Genomic DNA, 21361 nt, shown 5'->3' on the forward strand with positions numbered 1-21361 from the left:
TGGTCCACGCAGCCTTCTCAGGAACGTAGCCGTCTCTGAGCATGTGGGTGGGGCAAAAGCGATGTGGTGAAGTCTGTGGTGTCCTCCTTAAACGATTAGAAAACAAAAGTGGCCGTGAGCATTGTTGTTTTGGAGACTGGCATGAAGCACACAGCTAGTCTGTGTCGGTTCTGTTCTCCACCAAGCTGACTGCTGGAGATCAGGTCAGAAAAAAATGGTCAGCTGAGCACAAAAAGCACACAGATAATCCAGATGTGAACACAATGACCCTACCAGGGCTGTACTGGGCCAACCCAAATGTGAATGTGCCATTAGCCACATCAACCTGTGACCTTCAATGCTTGCTGGGGAGGTCTGCAGCTGAGTTTGAAGCAGCTGGGATGGAGATCAACATCTCCAAATCTTTCGCTTCAGTTGTTGACAGGGAAAAGTGGAGATTGCCAACTCCAGGTTGATGCAAAGGTCCTACCTTTTTAACCATCTAGCTGTCTTGCTCATGAGTGAGGATAGGAGGGAACGAAACATCCACTGGGAGTTTAGGGCAGCATCTGCAGTGATGTGGACACTGAGCCAGTCGGTTGTTGGAAAGAGGGCGATAAGCCAGAAGACAAAGCTTTCCATTTACTGGGCAATCTTCATCTGAATGCTCACCTATGGCACCCATAACGACCGAAAAAACTAATTTGAAGAGAATGCCCATGAACACTTCCCAGGCTCAAGCATGTCCTGTCAGCAGGAGGCCCCGAGTTGACCCAGGACACATAAAACTGATTATCTCCGTGTTGGCCAAGCATCATCTGGGGATCCTGCTGGTGAAGATGGTGGAGGTTTCCAGAACCTCATTACTGTTACACCAAAACTTCCTCAATGAAGGATTAAAAAAGGAAGTTTCTATTCTATTCTCTTGTTTATTGGGATGAGAAAATCGCACAATAGAAGAAAATACAAGCAGTCTTTTTCTGTTCGTTGGTTAAAAAATGTATTTCTACAAACTTTTTTACTTACACAAGCTTAAACAGGACCAGTCGGGCATATATACAGTACAGATCCTACAGAAAGATGGTAACACAAAATATAAAAAAATATCACTTCATAAAGTTGCAGCATTTGAAATCCAGTATTTTTGATATAATACACACATTTTCAGACACTTAAAGGACACTTTAAATACAAAAACCCAACAATTGCACTCCTTTATACATTCATATAACTGACCAAGAGAGAAACAAAAAATAAAGCAGGCGAGCTTTATGATTCATTTGTCCCAAACAAACACAAAAGAACAGCTGAGACTAAAATGAAATGAAATGAAAATAAATACATAAAAATAAATGTATTTCATTATGAAATCAAATCCTTGCTCTCAAACTACGAGAAAGCTATAATAGACTCTTCCAGCCCTCCTTCTATAAAACAGTGTTATTTACATCTTAAATAATATTGATCTCATCCAGGATCTGGTCAAACTGTGGATTTGGTTTTCTTTTAAGGCTTTCCGGATTATTCTCCATGTCGACACTTTTGACTTCCTGACTCTGGTGAATATTCAGTATGAATGCTCTGCACACAAACTCAAAAGGAGGAAGAGGAATTTACCTCATCACCTGAATTTTCTTTATAGACCTGCCTCTCTGGAAAGGTGGATATTTAAATGTTGTATCTGATGTCGTCCCCATATCTCATGGTTCTTCTGTCTTTGGTGTTCTCCATTAGAAAACACCTTTTGAAATGCTATGGACTGAAGATTCTTCTTCTCCTCATTCATTTAATGCCTTATGAGCTTTAAAACACGAGTCATCCTGTAGCATCTTAACTAACATCTTCTCGCACATCTTGGGCGCCGAGCTGGTTCCTGTGATGCGGCTGATCTTCTTGAGCCCCTTCAGCAGATGCCGAGGTGCCCCCTGGCTGCGTAACACCCTCAGACTGTGAGACAGACCTTTTGCTAGATCCAGGTTGTGGTTTTCGGATTTCCACAGGTGGAGTACCTGCAGCATGTACTGGCTGGGCAGACAGGTGGAGACGATGGCCCTCACATCCTGCTCCTGAACTCTGACCCCAGGAAGGCTGTTGGTCACCAACATCAGGTCACTGGTGGTGAGGTTTTTCAGAGCGTGACAGCGGGAGACCTTCCTCTCACAGTGGTTCATTCCTGGAGATGAACAACAACGATATTTAGGTAAAACACTGAGTTAAACAATGACACGTGTATGCTGTCCCTACCATGTATGATGCCATAGACTTTGTCTTTGTTCTTCTGCCTCCACAACCGCAGCAGGTGTTGGACCTGCTGCTGGGGACTGCAGGTCTTCTTCATCTTCTCCAGGCTCTTGTGATCCACCTTCTGACCAGGCAGACTCTCCAGCAGTCGCTCCAGAGGCACTGAGGACAGGGACTGGAAGGCCACCTCCTCACACAGAGACACATCTGGAAGGAATCACACAAGACATGTTAAAAAGATACTGGAATTCTGGAATCTATAAGCCACAGTTAAGCCAGCCTCGCACTGGAATCCAACAAGCAGCAAAAGGGATTTGTGTGGAAGTTACCAGAGAAATCCTGAAGATTTGGTTTCTCCACAAAAATATTAATTACATGAAAACTAACTGCAACAAATTAAGACAAAATGACAAAATCGAAATGCAGAAATTTGACTGTTTTTCACGAATAGTAAGCCAGCCTAGAAATGTATTTGCGTTTCCAGATACCCTAAAGTGTCATAAGTGCCCATTTAGTCTGATTTCTTTCCAGTTTGCATGTTTTCTTGTACTTTTGTGCTTCAAACTAGTCACCAACAGTCGCACAAAGGGCCCAGTGGGTGGTGAATGGCTCATGCTAGCTACTCATCAATCATTTTTCTCACCTAAACAGACGGTTTAACAAATACTGGAGCAAATCTTTAACAACGAGGCCTCACCAATGAAGAACCAACATAGCTTGAGAAATCTTACATTTAAAAGTTATAGTTCTGCTATTTTAACACCTTTATTTGAAGATATACTGCGTGAGTTTTATCCTGTGATTGACCTTCAGCAGAACCTGACTGCTGCAAACTGCACAACAGCCAAAATCCCTGAAGCTCTCATTAGAAGACAGCACTTAGACACCGAGGGCTGTGGGTGCAAGTGGGGTGGTGCGGTGGCATCAGCTGGCATAGGCCAGACAATGCCCGCACTGCCCGCTCACCACAGCCATGGAATACACCTCATTAACACACAACACTATATTGGAGCAGGCGGAGGGAGACTAGGGGTCTTAGCACACCTCTGTTGTTGCTTGGCTTCCTGGGGCTGGAGGCTAGGAGGGAGATCTGGCCGTCTGGTTGGGGTCTGGGGTGGTGGGTTGCTGTGCTCAGCGTTGGGCGGGGGAGCCTGCTCATCAGCACCCCAGCAGAAAGGGTCAAACTCTGGTAACCGGTGATGGTTGTACCCCATGTGCAGCAGTACCGGGACCAGAGTGAATAGGGTGTGTATGGGGAGCATGAGTGGGTGTCCGGCGTGCATTTTGTAAGTCTTTGGTTGTATGTGCATGTGTGAGCATGAGGGAGGGAGTGTGTGACTGTGTTTGTGTATGACTGTATATGTCAGGTGGGGCCTTTGACTCCTCCCCCCCTTCCCTCCTCCCCCCACCTTTTGTCTTTTCCTTTCTCTTTCACCTCTGTCTCCGTGTCTGGTCGGAATTAAAAAGCATTCAAAAACAATAACAATAAAGTTTGAAGTATCAGGCGTGACATTAAAAGCAGACGCTTTGATGCTCCACCTGAGAGTAAATCTGTAAGGCTTGTTACCAGCATTCAAACATCAATTATGTTTGCTTCACTGCCAGACAGGTTAAAAAAAAAAAAAAGAAGAAAACAGCGTATGTTCACAAACAGCAGGGTATTTTTCTGCCAACTTTGAAACTTTGTGAAACCATAAATGTCCCCACTGAGGACAGTCCCCGCTTAGACACGCAGGTCTCAAAGCGAAGAACACGGTCTGAAAAGTTTTCCACGGACATTTATGATGTTTGTGTTGAAACAAAAAAAATGTTTTTACACACAAATACACACAAAAAAAGATTTATAAGAAAGTAAAAAAGCCTCAGTTTTAGACATTTTATCTTATTTTTTGTCAAAAATGAAAACTTCTTCACTAGAAAATTAGCATCTAGTAAAAAAAACAAAACTGTGGGACACTGAAAACCCATTTTTTAATTATTACTTCTGATTAAAATTATTTTTTATGCAGGCGGAAATGAAAATAGTCTCCTACACCTCTGTCCTTTACTAGCTTACATAGAAAATAGACGGTGAAACTCTGGGATTAGAAAAGCCTTACAGATCTACATCTAGGGATGGTACCTTTGACATTTGAATCGATACTGTACCAATTCCCGGTACCTACAAATTGATATCGGTATTTAATGGTACCAATTTTCGATACTTTGAGTGTTTAATAATAATTTTGTGCTCTTGTGCCGGCGTGCCGCACATTTCATGACATGAATCGGTACTCAGTCGGTACTGTGGAATTCAGTCGGTGCCTTAACTCATTCACTGCCAGCCGTTTCCTGATCACTAACGGCATTCGCTGCCAGCGTTTCTCACCGTTTTTACTGTTTTTTTAAGAGTCACAGAGCGTTGCGCGCTAGCATGATGTCGATGCCAAAACAACCAAAACAAAGAGGAGACTCACCTCTTACATCAGGAAGAATCCGCGTGTTTCGAGTGTTATCCGTTCTTTCATAATCCATTGTCGAATTGTGATCGGCAGACGCTTTTCCTGGTCGCGCCTCACTTTTTTTACAAGAACGGCCGAAAACAATCTCCAAACACATGGATGTGTTGCTTCCTGATCATGTGATCTGTGACGTATGCGGATGAAGATCGGCTTTAGGGCTGAGATGTTTGTTCTCTCAGCGTGGGGGCTCGTTCCGATGCTCAAACAGTAAAGAAATGCCAATGACGACTGAAGTCGTCATTGGCAGTGAACGGTTGGATCTAAAATGACAACTTTAGTCGTCAATGGCAGTGAATGAGTTAAAAAGTACCGAATTCGGTACCCATTCCTACCTCAGTCACACCGTCACTTAACATTCATGGACTCACCCATGTTGACTCATGACGGGGAAGACCAGTGTTGGGCAAGTTACTTCAAAACTGTAATGCATTATTTATTACTTGTTACCCTCATTTTCATGTAATTGATTACATTACAATATTACTGATTTTAAAATGTAAGGCATTACACTACTTTTGCATTACTTTCACCTAAACAATTTCAATATGAATCAGGTCATGTGATGCTCAGTGAACTCATGACACATGCAGAGGAAGGTGATGTGGTGTCTGAGCTAGGATTGCTTTTAAAAACAGTCAGATATAATAACAGTGCTTTAAAATGATTGTTTATTAAATAAAAGCAACAACAATCTGTACTCTCAGCATGCTGCCATCTTAGATTAACTCAGCAGGGAGTGAGGTGGTGGGGCTTCAAGCCTATTTTGCCTTGGTCCCCAAATGCCTTGCTACGGCCCTGGATGTGGGACTGACTTCTGGGGTGATCTGATTCTATCACATGTATAAATATTAAATGCTTATATATTATTGCTTTTCACTGGTAAAAATGTGTATTGGGGATAAATCTACCTACTTTTTTTCTTTTCAAGCACTTTGTTTTGTTTTCTTGATTTTATCTGAAAAATTTCCTGCCCTTTCACTCTCTAACCTTCCTGCATGCTGCATGTTTTCTCCGTCTTCCAGAAAAAACTGTTTCCTAGATTTCCTACTTTCTAACTAATCAGCCAAAGGGATCTACCGAACGCAAAAAAAAAAAAAAAAAACTTAATATGCGCTGCGCTCCAGCAGCTATGAGTTGAAATCACCGGGCGAGGGCACAGATTATGAACTCAGTTGAGGCAAAGCACGTCAGAAAAGTACAGAGAATATGGGCTGATATGAACGATCGCAAGTGAATTATTTTGTTTTGGTGGAGCGATTTTACGAACATAACAGCGGCTGCGCAGGACGCAGCTGGAGTATTTGAGCCATTACCGCTGCGTCCTCTCTGCTCATAGAATGCCCGCAAAGCGGAGTCCATAAATGACGTCATATATGTGGATACCGGATCTTTATTTTGGGCTTTCCGCAATTTTAACTTTTAAGAAACCCACATCTTGATTCTGGATTTAAAAATGCATTGTAATTACCGCGTTACTGACAACTGTACCGAGTAAATATTACCATTTTCTTTCCCTGTAATGCCTTACATTACCACATTACAGCAAAAAGCAATGCATTACAGTAATTAATTACTTTTGTACTGCTTTACTCCCAACACTGGGGAAGACTGTTGTTGGTTTAGTGTCCAGGAAACAGCAGAAAATGTCTCCGCTTGTAGAAGCTAACCATTAGCATTAGCTACTACAACACAGCAGAACTCCTCCAGGATTGTGTTATTTGTGGAGATAAAACATCAACGTTGCAAAAGTAAACCGAGCCAGTGGTATAGTCCCATTGTTGTTAGCCAATCAGAGCTGAGACGTCCAAATATCAGGACGTAAGACTTCAAATCCTGCCATCTGAAGCTTTCCTCGGATTTTCTAGTTCCTGAAGCAGGCGTACCAGGGCCTTTTGTACCCAGCGAACTATTTACAAGGCATTCAATCCTACTAGAGACCACAGCAAACTAATTAATCAAACGAGTAAACCACACCTTTAAACCTTTAAAAGTTTTTTGTTTTAAGTAAAAATTTGTATAAATTTCAAATAAATAAACATTTTAATTGATTTAAATGTTTATTTGAACATTAGATGACAAATTTAAAAACAATAAAAAAGATTCATGCAAATATTAGAAGTCTTCTTTTGCTAGTTTTAAGAAGTGTTAGTTTACCCCGTTGGCAGATTTTTTTTACTTAAAACAAGAAAATTTGGATCATATTTAAAGACATTCACTTCATTTTAACTACTGCTATGTATTTAGAGAAAAATACTTTTTTATTTTAGACTAAAAAGACAAAAAAAATTCCATAAATGAGGCTTTTTACATTGTTTTTTACACTTTTTGCAGAGCGTGGAAAAAAATTCTGATCAATTTTGTTTAGAGTTTCTATAAAACACAAAAGTTTCTAAGAAGCAGTTTGAGGTTAAACCTAAAAACAGGTCTTGTCCCATTTCTTTGAAGTGTTGATGATGTAATCATGTGTTGCTGACATATTCTTGGTTAATTCAACGTGTTCACTTTGGGAATCCCACGGCTCTCAGTTTCACGTTTGTTAAAGCTGTTAAAAAACGTGATCCAGGATTAGTTTCAGACTTTTAGGGGTTGAGCACTTCAAAGGACGACAATTTGTGAATGTTTAAGAAACGCACCACCGTCCCTGCTGGGTGACAGCTCAGAATATATTCTGCAGATTATTTGTACCAGCAATTGTGTGTGTGTGTGTGTGTGTGTGTGTCTGTGTGTGTGTGTGTGTGTGTGTGTGCGTGCGTGCGTGCGTGCGTGCGTGCGTGCGTGCGTGTGTGTGTGTGTGTGTGTGTGTGTGTGTGGTTTTCTCAGGCTTGGGGATTTAATTTCATATGTGAGGCTTCCTTTTTCTAATGAGTTTTAGTCCCTGCCATAGTTTAGTTGTGAGTAACAAAGCCTAAAAGCTCCTTTTGTTTCTCATGTTCTGTGTGACTCCGTTTCCTCTGTTGTTGAGTATGTGACAGCTTAAGGACTAATTGATCCATCATGTCTCGTTTTAAAAGCCGTGTCATAAACATCCACTACAACCCCTGGCTTTTCTCTTGCTTGTGTCGGTTTTCCAAGCATGCAAGAAATTAGGAAAAGAATGGAATCTGAACGACAACACTGACCGAGGAAATCCCCTCCGCCTTCAGGAATGAAAATGACCACAAGTCTGAAATGATTCGGTTCTGACTGATTTTAGGTTGTTGACAATTGAGGTTTACTCAGAAACAGTCGTGTGTGAGTCGGGGGTTCAGTATGTGCTGGAAGTGAAGTAACGACGGCTACCAAAAACTCTGTGTGCCACTAAGGAATTACAAATGATTCAGGGTTTTGTATTGTGGATGTTCTCACCAGTACGGCACAAGCTGAGGTGCTGAGAGCACCCCAGCATTGCTTTCCTGTCCTGAGGTCCACAGAGGCTGTCTGAAGTGGACGTGCCCCATCGGAGTGTCTTCAGGCCAGAGTCCGAGCAGTTCCTGTGAGGTTGGCACGGATCAGCGGGAGAGCTGCTGGTGGAGAAATAACCATCGGGACAGCGTTCACACACAGTGTCGCTCACCGGCGTTCCTGGAAAACAAGTTCCTTTATTCTTTTCTTCATATTTTATAATAGAATTAATTTTGTACATCACAACTACAAAATGAAATACTTCAGAGGGAAGACAATAAATACAAACGCAAAAAAAAAACCCTTTTGAGGCAGCAGCTAGATTCCAGAAACAAGGTGAACGTCTTAAAACAACTCCTATCTCACAGCGGCTCATGTCGTGTTACACAGTTGTAGAAGGTCAACTCAGAAGTTGACCTTCTACAACAAGAAGAAGTCCTGCCAGACGTTCCTCAAAACTGTGGTTCATACACTGGCTCTGCAAAAATAAAGTTACCACCGAACAAAGGTCACACACTGTCACGGCACGCATTCGCTGTGGCGTTGTTTTGATCAGCTTCTGCAACGTCACCAGAGTTAATTCTGTCCAGTGTTGCATTAATGTTTCACCAAGATGTTGCGTTGATGACGGTAGCCTGACTTCTGCACAAAGCCTTCTGCAGCACATGACTCTCAATGGGGTTAAGGTCTGGACTCAGTGGTGACCAATCCATGTGTGAAAATGATGTCTCATACTCCCTGAACCACTCTTTCACTATTTGAGCCTGATTAATCCTGGAATTGCCATCTTGGAACATAACCGTGCCATCAGGAAGATGGAAAACCTGGTCATTCAGGATGTTCAGGCAGTCAGCTGACCTCATTCCAGATCCAGGTGACAGCTTATTAATTTATTTATTAGATTGTTAATTTGTTTATTCATTTATTTATTTATTTGTTTATTTTTATATATTTATTTTTTCATTCGGAGGGAGAACAGGCAGAGTAAAAGAGCAGGTATGAACTTTCCCACCAGTTGCAGCAGTTTAAATCAATATTGTAGATTTTTAAGCTAAACTGCTTTTTAATTGCTCTTTTTTACTCGATCCTCTTCACAGAGAAGCTGCAAAAAGCCGCGGCCTGTGCGACACGTGCCGTGTAAACGATGCAGAGCAAACCTTTCTTTCATTTGAACTCCGATACCTTCACGTTTGGTAAACGTCTATCTGGGCTGAACCCAAATGCTGTCAGCTAGACTTTCATATGAAAACTTCCCGGGACAACACATTTGAACAAAATATCAGACTTTCCTGTAAAAAAAAAAAGGGCAGAACTAAAAGTTTTATTCTCATCTGCAGCTGAGAGGTTTTAAAGACGTTACGAACATGACTTAAATCTTTCCATAATCAGTGACTCTTAGAACTCTCACACGCGTGACAACCCATCAGCAGCACATGTGATGGTAACTGATACCTCAGAGGTGTATTGGAGCATTTTTCCCACAGTGACGCTGAAATAAGTCAACAGTTTCAGCGCACCGCTGCTTTACGTGTACCAGAACTTCAGCGTAGTATTCACATTCTGCGACATGAGTGTGACATCTCTGGGCTGAGCCACGTGTGTGAGACAACACGTGGTAACCTTACAGTAAACGTCCTGCAGCTTCCACATGCAGAGCTCATGACGGAACCAGCGTTGTGATCACATCCTCATTTTACAATCAGGGCGGTAGAAATGAAAGTGCGTGGGATGCTTCTATCAGTTTCCCGCTATCACAGCACACGCTGTGCTTTCTTTTCATCTTCAACATAAAAACATAAAAACCACCAGCTGAACGCTTCCTGTACTAATGTCGCTGAAGCAGTGCACATCTGACAGCTCACTCAAAATTAATGCTGACATGTAAATTCTCAGAATTTCCTTCATGCAAAATCAGCGCTTCAGGTGAATTATTTTAGATTTCATTTTAAACAAAATTTCCCCCGCTCACTCCCGTTCTAAATAAATATTACAGCTAGCTATTTTTAATATTTTTTCCTGATTTGTAATATTGTTTTTTCATACTTTTAAAGAATTTGGGCTATTAATAATTTTAAATATCATTGGTTGGTTTATTATTAAGTACTTTGGTTAATGCTGGTTAAATTTGCTTTATGAAAAATGTTGATTTGATAATGTTTTGATGTTTTTTCCTCCTTGAGGGAAATTTATCACTTCCTTCTATAATCTAACAAATCAAGCAAATAATGTACAAAAACATCACATTTATATTTTCTAGTGCATTGGCTATGATCTAATGCCAATTAAGATTCTAATTAAAATGAATGGAACGCCTGCAAAGCCAGAAATGACCATGAGCTCAGGGGGAAAAGGAAGGAGTCACAAACAGAATGTGATTTTAGGAGCCTGAAGCAGAGTCCTGTGGTTTAAAAGCAGAAGCCACTTGAAGCAGAGGCCTCACATAAGAAGTCGTCCAGCTTCAAGGGGGTCAGGGGAAACCCCCTAAACTTCTGCTGAACTAAATCACACACTCCAGCTGTGGATCCATTTGGAAATTGTGTCACATTTCTGAAAAACGTCAGCTGACAGAGGTCCGCTGATGACCAGAGTCGGAGGGGAAAATGTCGTCTCATCTTTGTGGTGACTGGTGTCCGGTTCAAGGATCAAAGTTCAGGTCTGCAGATGTACAGCATCCTTTTAGGGGTTAGAAATAATAATCGCTGACACAGCAAAAAGAAGATCTGGAGGAAATAGCAGATCCAAAATGACGACATGGAACATTCCACTCCAGATTTCTAAATATGTGACTAACAAGCAGCTGAGGACAAAATCCATTTGGCTAATCTCAGCACTTAGCTTTGATTCATACTCGCAGTCTTTCTCTCTTAGGGGCGGGGAGTTATTCACCATCAATTAATTAGAAAAAAATTATGCTTTAAAAAACTGACGCCTGAGCCAGAGCACCCCCCAAATGGGGAACAAAAAAGTCTAGCTTATAAGTGTGCTGCACATCTAAAGAATAACTGCAGTGACCATATAAACTTTTTTACGTGCTCTAAACACAACTAAAACTATAATTTAAGGAATCGTGACTAATTGCTCTTCATGAGGGGAAAGACAGGAAGAAAATATCAACTTTTTTGCTTTTATGTTTTGGTAGAAAGCAGGCAGGAAGTAACTTTATCCATATGAACATACAGCAGGAGGGAAATAAGACACAGCCTTTATCTTGTAACTCTCAGCAGAACTTCCCCTGAACTTTACACTACACCTCTAAATATATTATTATCTAATATTATATGTTCCGTGTCCATTCATCACATAACACATACACTAATATTTACACGTCCCAATAAATCCCACAATGGTTACCTTTATAATGAGACCCAGTTAATCAAATAGACCTTGTGGTTACAGAATTATACTCATTAAAGTGTGGGTATGTCATCTAAAATCGTTTTAATAAAAACAATTGCTTGAGGATGAATTGTTAAAATTTTTAAATAGGATTAATTAGGATGGATTGAGTAATTAATTACAAAGCCTCTGATTAATTAGATTATTTTATTATTCACAAATATATATGCTGGGCACGGCAAGAACATAACACTAAACAAAAATGTCACATAATTATCTGTTATCAACTTCAGAAAAACCACCACTTAGAGACGCATCCTTGTTCTTCTGATTGATGTGCATTATCATGATCAGACATCTTCTAAGAATCAGAAACACTAAGAAACGTAGACAGCGAGGGCAGAAAAACTTCAACCAAAAGCAAAAAGTTTTCTGAGAATTAAAACTAAGTTGTATTCACGGACGACAGAAGCTGTCTTTGAGTTTCAATCTTGGTAAAAACCTGAATTCCAGAAACAAATCTGATTTAGGAACTCAGGTTTAGAGTGAAAGGGTAGTTCTTTTGGTGCTCACCTCCCCTTTCTTTTTGTCTAAATCAAATAGGATACATCTGTTATTCTCATGTTCACGTTTTACCAGGATCAACAAAATAAAAGGTGCCGTTTACTCAGGATGTGACGTAGCTCAAACAGAAATATGAATATAGTAAACAATAACCCACAAAAATAACAAATTGTAAAAAAATATAAACAGATGAACCAAAACAAAAATTATTAACTCCAACTCTACTCTATAATATACACAAGTGTTTAAGAGCTCTATCTCTTTAATAGGATTAGTACGTTCCTCAAAACCTGCTGTACTGAATCTGTTAATTCCCTCTGCTGGAGAATCTAAGAACTACAGGTGACACATGGCGACTGGATTTTCATCTACCTCTCTGTGACTCTGCATCTGCTCAGGAGGGCAATGGCTACTTTGGCTCTATAAATGTTATTATATTTCAACTTTGTGAAAGTTTTTTTTAATTAAAACATTTTGTTTTACGTTCATTAGTTGTTATTATTTTTACTTTACTTTTTACTGTTGTCGTCTATAACTGTGGGCTTCATGAGCTCCTAAAGAGAAAACGTAAAACCTGCTTTGGTCTCAAGAGGATATAAACCTACATTTATACAATGTATCTATTTATGTCCAGTGCTTCTATTTTTTAAAATTCTAAAAAAAAAAATAATAAAAAGTTAGTTGTTTTTTATACAATTCTGACATAATTTAGGATGATAAAGTTTCATCATGTCTGTTCTGCAGGAAGCCTGCGTTCCACCTAGGAAACTGTTCATAATAATACTGTGATGCCATTTAAAATGAAAGCTAGTGTGTGATTACATATTTAATCTCTATGGTGACAACTGGACGCACAGGAGAGGCTGAAAATACTCAAAACACAACACGATCGGATTGGCCGCGGCAGATCTCTGGAGTCAGACTGAGACGACCTCTTGGAAAGAGTCAGCCTGAAAAAATGTCAGTTCTTATGCTTACTTTAAGAAAATAAAAAGTGACATCTGGAACACATCTGGCTTACAGAGAAAGGCTTCCAGTGATACATCAAAGAGATTTTCCACGATATAGATTCAACTGATGCACGTTTCTGCCCTGACAGCACGAGTCAGACAACGGGAGCACGTGTTGACGTTGCACTTTCTGAGTGGAATCAAAATGATACGCTATTGTTTTGTAAACAGATCAACTAATCGAGCAACCAATAAGAATCTTACCTAATGTTTTGACCCCGGAGCCCGGAGGACAGCTGCTGTGTGTAATGCAGAACTCCACCACTAGATAGAACCCTGGAGCGCACTCACACAGCTGGTCGTGAGTGCTGTTGCACTGCTGTTTCACCAGCTGCCGCTCCTTACACACCTGAACACATCACACAGCGGCAGGCTACGGTCACACAAAGCTGATTTATAATCTGTACAATGTGCAGCTCCACCATAAGTAGTTCCAAACTCGTGTGAAAAGGTTAAAAAGGTGATTTTACAACTTCTCTGGAGACTTATCAGCTTAGACATCACAAGAAGGGAAAGAAAATCTGGAAAAAAGCTAAAGAAAGAAGCATAAAAAGAGACTAGAATACATTTTTAGAAAATGCATCTAAACACTGTGTTTCTAAAGAACATGAGGTTACATTTATATCCTAAATCTGAAAGACTGATCCTGTTTTTGGATGACGTGAGACTGAGGTCTTGCATACCGAGGTACAGTACTGGCACGTGTCCCCCCAGTGCCAGTTCTCAGCAAAATGTCTCTCAGGACAGGGCTGGCACTCTGTGGGCGTGTCTGCGGTGCAGTGTTGTTTCAGCGACGTCCCTGGAGGACACTGGTCGCACAACAGCAGGTCAGACGTCCTGGGGTCTCGGTACTGGTACTTTAGAGGGGCAGCGTGTTGCTGAAAAGCCCAGGAAAAGGAAGCTGTGAAAAGCTGCAAGAGAGAAATGAGTCAGCATAGCGGAGATTCAACTGCAGAGACAAAAATGTGTCATTAAAAACGCCACGTGTGCAGCTCCTCTGTGGATGCAGGGTAGAATGTTTTAGTTTATTGTGAAGTTCACACAAACCCAAAACCTCACGCAAACATAAGAGTTCAAAGAAAGGTTAGGTGTTGCCCCAACACAGCGTTTTTATTTTAGAGGATCAGACTTTATTAAATATTTCCGACACTTTTAAACTGGTCGAAATGCTTCATCAAAACTCTGCGAAACGTCTGAAGTTGAGTAATGAACTGAAGGTAGGAGCAGATGTTGGTGCGGCTTTGGGACAGACGTGTTTATTCATTAACAAACCCACATGTCATCGCCTGAGCATGAGGTGAAAAGCTCTGGTCAGATGTCTCTGATACGCCACATTGTCTGCTAAGCGTGTTTGACATGAAGCCGGACCGGGCCACATGCGGACCAGATGTCACACACCGCCGAGGGCTTCTGCCGTCGGCCCTGTGGACTTTCCCGTTGGCTCGTTTTCATCTTCGCAGCTCGGACAGCGAACAATAGAACCTGCATCCTTTGTGTTTGTACATTCTCTGAGCTTGCATCCTCAAAACCCAGTTAACTCATCCAACAATCGAGTAGAAAACATTTTGTGAAGTAGTGTTTGTCAGATGTTTGTTGAGGTTCTCGCACGATTACCGTCTTCCTCAGAGTTGGTTTCTGTGGCCCCCTCCGGCTGCTGCACGTAGAGAGGGCCGCTGGAGGTTAGATCTGGACTTCCCCCTTTTGCCATCAGAGTACAAACCACTCATCCCCTCTGGTCTTCACTTCACCAAACAACACCCTAGTGATCTCCGCTCTGCATGTTTGTATTCATGTGTCTGATCTACTTTAAAACTCTCAGCCACAAAACCTAATTTGAGCATGGAACCGAGTGCTGATCAGAAGCCAGGCGAGCGTATTTTTTTACGATGAATTTATCTGTTTTAAATCATGAATGCATGTGTGTTCATGTCTGGAGGAGATAATATGCTGAACAGCTGTTCTCCCCGTTTGCCTCGTGCTGCTAAACAGGCTGTTTTTGCCCCAGCGTGCAGCAGCATCTGTGCTCTCACCTAATAAGTCGTTGCTACATGTGTCCGTTTATTCTTTATTCAAATAGACTGGTTCTTGGTGCAGTGGGGTTCGATGAAATAAAACTGTTTAAAAAACTGACAAAAAAGCAGATGAATGCTTTTTACGCACCACGATAAAAAACTACGCTTCAAGCAGCCTGGCGAGCACGTCGCTCTTCCCGGCAAAACCTGTCGGCCTCTAAAGACAGCGCTTCAGAGGAGGCTTGTTTGTAATATGGGTGGCCCCATCAGCAATCAAACCCATAATCACTGCTTCGTTCTTCAAATTAAGAAGTGCACGCACACGCACACACACACACGCACACGATTAAACTATGGGGCCACGTCCTATTACTTTAGGAGCTTCAAGAACCACTGATGGAGCAGCAGAGGGTCATCTGAGGGGCTTCTTCTGCAAAGATCTAGATGAAGTTTCACTTCTTGTCTTTGCTTAAATCTTAGGATAAAGCCACGATGACTTCGGTGTCTGGGATGTCTGCTTCAGGCAAAGGCGGTGAATCTGAGCAGAGGTCAGGATTTCCTAGCTTAAGCTCCATTTATATTGTAAAAGAATTAGAATAAAGGATCGTCTGCTTTCTCAGACACAGCCTGGTGACTGGGTGGAGATCCCTAGTCATCAGCTTTCTTGTGGCACCTTTACAGATGCGGATGATTGCAATACATTTATTAGGGAATGAAGACACCATTCATGATGCATACGATCTAATATCTCTGACTGAGACCCGGTCTGAAGGATATCAGTGCAGCCACAGCCCAAAGCCCAACAAAACCTTTGCAATAAGAAATGTGAAGAGAACCAAGTAAAAAAAATGTTAAAGCTGCTGCCGGTGACTCATTAAGCTCACTTTAGTAACCACCATTGGCTCAGTAAGGTCATCATGTACACCACACCTGTCTCGTGCTCTGACAGTAAACCTAATGGCAGACAGGAACGCAGACTAAAGGGTTTCAGACGGTGGCTGTGAGAGAACTGTTGGTTGTGGTGAAGTCATTCTGGAGGTTAAATCGGTGGATTCTGCTGTTTCTACAATGTTACCTGTTACGACATCTTCCCCCCGCTAGCTGAGAAGAGAACGAGACATAACTGAAATCTAAAGAAAATCAGGCGTGCGCCGCACGACACTCTGAGGGAGTTTGAGAGAAAACTGAATGACCTGCAGCAGAGAGAAAGGGTGAAAGGAGACAAGAAGAGCTTTGTTTAGATGAGTCTTTTACTTTTGTACTAAGACATTGTTGGAGTACGCAGTTTGTTGCAAGAAACTCCTACATTTTTAAAGACTTCGAAGGTCATGACATCATCAGCCATCAGCTGAAAAATCTGTTAGAAAACTCCCAAACTGTGGCTGAGAAGGAGAAAGGAGATCAGGAAACCATTTGAGTCGTCCAGGTTCAGTCCAGTTTCTGTGGCCTGTTTAAAGTTTGAACGATGTTTCTACTGTGAAGCGTGGCTGAGCAGAGGAGCTCCAAACACCGCTGGATTCTCCCACCTGAGTCGCAGAAGTCCTATTGTGGGTTTTGGGGAAATTGTCTCAGAACTGTTACCAAACTTCTTAGCCCACAATTCTCCACTGGACCACACTTCTTGATATATAATTTTCACTTTTGTTGTCGTTTTTCAAAGCTGCAGCACCTGAAAATGCACAATCATCACGAGCAGAATTCTTGTGAGGGAGCTTCTGTGTTCAGAATTAGCACCGCAAATCATTTTTAACTGGAAACGGTCAGATTTGTTGCTTACAGTTTGAAGTTAGTTTTTAACTTGTGCATTCTGTTTCCACACGACCCAAACAGCAGCTTTCTGCAGCGTTTACAAGTCATCCTGTTCTACCACTGGCTAAAAGAGGTGCTGACCTTTTTTGACCTCTTGTCACCTTAAGAACCAGCATTTAAAGACATCATGGACAACCACTGGAAGTCTAAATTACACAGCAGCCAGAAGCAAATGACAAACATAATTATACCGCTTCCATCTTCAGAGAAAGGTTAGCAAAAAGCTGATCGTAAACGGAGGAGGAGCAGTTGAGAGGAAACGGCGGATAATAATAATTTCTTTCCACATGACCTGTGCAGACGTCCTGAAGCAAGGCCGGGCTGGCGACAGCTGTGAGGCTAAAACAATGATAGAGGGCCGAAACAAGAAACTGGATCGTGTTTGAAACAATCACTGGGATTCAGACGGATGTTTAGATGCTGCAGATGATGTCTGGCGAGCAAAGCTCGTCTCATTCTCTGTGTTTATGCATCTCTGCACTGATGTACGTTGTCAGGAAACAACAGTGGCATAAAAAGCTGTGCATGGGGTGGACTGAAAGACTTTTGTTATGCTTTCTCTGACAAATCTAATGACTGAGTGATTTAACGAGGCCTGCTTTAAGCAAAGCACAAGAGGTGAACCTAACACTCAGCAGAAAATACGCTTTAAAATGCAAAGTTTGCAAATTAGTCGTTAACATGGCGTCTGCAGCTAAACTACACAGAAATTTTATTTCATTTAACCACCTTCCTGAACATGAATTTCAGAGTTGGACCTACACTGAGCTCTGACCGTATGATATGTAACTCTAGATGAGGTTCCATGCTTCGCTGATCTGAGGTCAGTTTTAAAGTCAGGGCACGAGGAGAGCAGCCATGGCACAAAAGGACCAAACCACACCGGCTCATCCACCGAGCACATGGATTCAGTTAACTGCAGAGTGCAGGTGGTCTGAGGGGGGATTCCAGCTCCCGTGCATGTGTGTGTGTGTGTGTGTGTGTGTGTGTGTGTGTGTGTGTGTGTGTGTGCGTGCGCGCATGTGTCTGCCCTTACATGAATGCGGGATCAGTTTTTTTTTTAACCCACACTGAGATCTGGAGAAACTCTGCAATGCCACATCACAATATACATCATCTTCATGCAGGGGGTGATGGAGCCGTGCCACAGTGCATAAAACGCCGTTCATATTTAAAACTGACATTTGCCAAGAGTTTATGATTAAATGTGCAATCAACTTTCCCCAGGAATCCGGCAAAAAGGCAAAACATTGAATATTTTCAGATTGTATTTCTAGGAAATCAGTCATTTGGTGCGTTTCTGACGGCCAGATAAAACAAGTCGTCTGAATGAGTCCAAATTGGCTTGTTGAAATCAAATATTATATGAAGTAATTGTGTCAGAGTTAATGACAAAAGCAAACAGCAGATTGTTAATAGAAACCCTGAATATGTTCGGTAGAAAAAAGTCATCATTTAGTCTAGAAAGGCTACAAAGTGGTAAAATTACCCTTCGTAAATGTTTTGATTCTGTATCGCGATCATCATTACACCATGTGATTTATCTTGTAGTAAACCACACCACAATGTTTATTTTAACATTAGAAATAAAAAAAAGAAGAAAGTTTTGAGCATTCTGGATTATTTTGCTGCATCGCTGCAAAAGAAGCATCAAACTTCTAAACCAAACTTTGATTTAGACAATAAAATCCACGATGTGCTCCATCAAGTCAAGCATTTAAAGTGTTGGCCGTGTAAAACCGGCTGTGTGAATTCCAAGTCAAATTAATCAGCCTCTCAGAACGCCAAATCAAGTGTTGCAGCAGAAATTTGCATCGGCGCGGCCTTCCTGTCTGCAACAGCAGAAAGATCAAAGCACGGATGGGGGCAGAGAGGAACATTCGTGCATCTTGCGCATCTCCTTTGGGTTTTTCCTGCTCACCACACTAATAAACACCATCTCGGGTACATGCATCTGCTGTCAAAGGAAAAGGGGAAGTTTGGTGAAAGAAAGCTTCCATGCAGTTCAAAAGTGAAAAACGGGATCCCTCACTCTCACACAAGCGTGTTTTTGTGCCTCCCCTCTCTACTCTAGTTGCTTCTTACCTACCCCCTCTTTCATTTGCACATCTAACAGAAAAACAAAAACAACAGTAAAAGGTCCGTTTCTCCAGCTAACGGATCCCCCCTCAGGTTCTTTACACTACGTGTGAACCTGCGGCCAGGTTTAGGGAAGTTGGAGAGACCAGAGCCAACGGCCACAACAGAGAGTGAAGGAGGAGGCGGCATAAAGATAAGAAATGCTGATAACTGAAAACCCGGGACAACAGAAAGGGATTAGGCTCACTTCTGCACAGGGACGAAATGTGGAACCATCATCCCAAAGTCAGGCTGAATAACACAGCTGCACTGTTTTAGCTGCTTATAAAACACATTTTCTCATCCAAACAGACTTATTCCACTGACTTCATCCAGGAAAAGGAACCCAAACAAAAAAGTGTGTTTGAACAGGCACATTTATGCCGTGTGAGAGAAATTAATGTAAGGATGAGAATGTGTCCTCACACACATTCATTTGCATGTTGCTGTGAGCACAACAAAGCAACACAAACAGAACCACCAACTGACCACGCTCTGTCCAAAACACTGCCCCTCTCTCTCTCTCACACACACACACACACACACACACACACACACACACACACACACACACACACACACACACACACACACACACACACACACACACACACACACACACTCAGCTGCTTCACACACACACACACATACAAACACCTGGACCACAAAGAGAGATAGTGGAACAAGTGTTTAGGAGGTACACAGAGTGAGAGCTGTTGCTGACCTGATACCCATCTCACCATATGCAAACCTGGAAAGGCTCCAGTGGAACGCTGCATGCAAAGCACAGAAAGGAGAAGAGCATTTAAAGGGCCACTTTTATAAGACCAAATATCAGCTTACAATGAAAGAGTGTCCACATTGGGAATGGTTGTGAGGAATTTTCACAATAAAACTGACATTAAGTAACGAAACATGCTCTTATTTTGCAGCACTATGCAACATTAGGGGGAAAACACGCAGGTAGTCAGGTGCAATAATCTGCACGCGCTAATTACACTAGAAAAAAATGAAATGTGTTTGAATTTAAAGCAAAAGGCTGAGGACACGCTGACAACCGCTCCGCGTAATAACCTGACCATCCTGCAACGACGTGAGCTGCCGCAGCGCGTGGGTTGTCGGAATCGTTTGCATTTTACAATTTTGTCTTGTAAATGTTTGCACAGTGGCTGATTTACTGAACCAGTTTTCTTTTATTTCAAATTGAGCGCATAGTAAAAAAAATAAAAGAGATAGACAGATCTGGTGTCAAACGATCCTAAAAAGGATTCCCTGTCCGTAGAGTGACGCGTGCGCTCCACCCGCAGAGATCCAGGTTACTCACCACCATTAGTTTCATGACCGGATTGGATTTCACTATCTCTGAGCTCATCATCCTCCTTTCTGCGTGAAAGTGAACCGCTGTGTGATGGGGTCTCCATAACAGATCCGCTCTTATACGCTTCAGACTGAGGAAGAGAGAGAGAACGCGCGCGAGCTGCGTGTGTGCCCACCCACAATCCAGAAAGTGCGCATGTATACGCAAAGAAAAAAAAGCGGGGGGAGGACAGACAGACAAACCAAAATCCACAGAAATCAAAGTTCAGAGCAAATTCATGCCGTTCGGATGAACTGGAGCTCTGATGTTCCTCCTGAGGAAACACCCAGCCTAATTATATAAAAGCAGTGCAAACGTTCAAATCTGCGTCATGTGTGACGGTCAGGGCTCCTGTGGGAGGCTGCTTGTAAAAGATTCATTTAATTACATTTAAGTAAACAAGATAAAATAAAAAGTATGATTTACATTTTCGAAGTCACTTTTTACCACAGATTTCTATCTGAATTATTACACGTGTTTACACAGGATACATTTTACAATTGAAATGATTACTTAGAATTTGAATCTAAATACACTGCCTGGCCAAGAAAAGTCCCCACCAAATAAAAAGGCCGCAAATAAATCTTTTGTTGGACCGCCTTTAGCTTTGATTACGACACACATTCACACAGGGGCGGATTTAGCAATTTGGGGGCCCAAGGCGAACACAGACATGGGGCCCCTTACGCTAAATTATCGACAATCTTACCTTTAACTGGATTTGCGAAACTCTCCCCTCTTCTGACATGAGTTATTTTCCCTTTTTATTAGTCCTCCCCTTTTTTTCCTGTATTTCTCTCCCTTTGAGTGCCTTTAATATTTGCTCTGCTTTCTTCTTCCTGTCAGTGTTCCTGTGCTTTAGCCTTAGTTATTTTTTCTATTTTCCATTTTGGTCTATGTTTTCCTCCTTTGAAACATTTTCCATTGTCTTTCCTTTCTGCCTCCTTTTGATGTTTACATCGAGAAACGACGTCACTTTCAGAAGTGAAGATAAAAGCTTTTATGAAGCAAGCAGCTTCTTTCTCTTATTGGAGCCACTAGGATAACTCTGTT

The 21361-nt window shown here is 41.8% G+C and overlaps 1 protein-coding gene across 1 annotated transcript; it reads right to left on the reverse strand.

Annotated features, from left to right (window-relative positions):
* Positions 1-954: 954 nt before the first annotated feature.
* Positions 955-20588, reverse strand: LOC107378726 (tumor necrosis factor receptor superfamily member 11B). Its single transcript, XM_015949086.3, has 6 exons — positions 20276-20588; positions 13696-13923; positions 13217-13361; positions 8067-8282; positions 2224-2427; positions 955-2152 (listed from the first exon to the last, which is right to left on the reverse strand). The coding sequence occupies exons 1-6, from the start codon at positions 20324-20326 to the stop codon at positions 1758-1760; spliced, it is 1239 nt and encodes a 412-aa protein (XP_015804572.3). The 5' UTR covers positions 20327-20588; the 3' UTR covers positions 955-1757.
* Between the last annotated feature and the right edge of the window lie 773 nt (positions 20589-21361).

This window comes from Nothobranchius furzeri, chromosome 5 (assembly GCF_043380555.1).
Source record: "Nothobranchius furzeri strain GRZ-AD chromosome 5, NfurGRZ-RIMD1, whole genome shotgun sequence".
Lineage (NCBI taxonomy): Eukaryota > Metazoa > Chordata > Actinopteri > Cyprinodontiformes > Nothobranchiidae > Nothobranchius > Nothobranchius furzeri.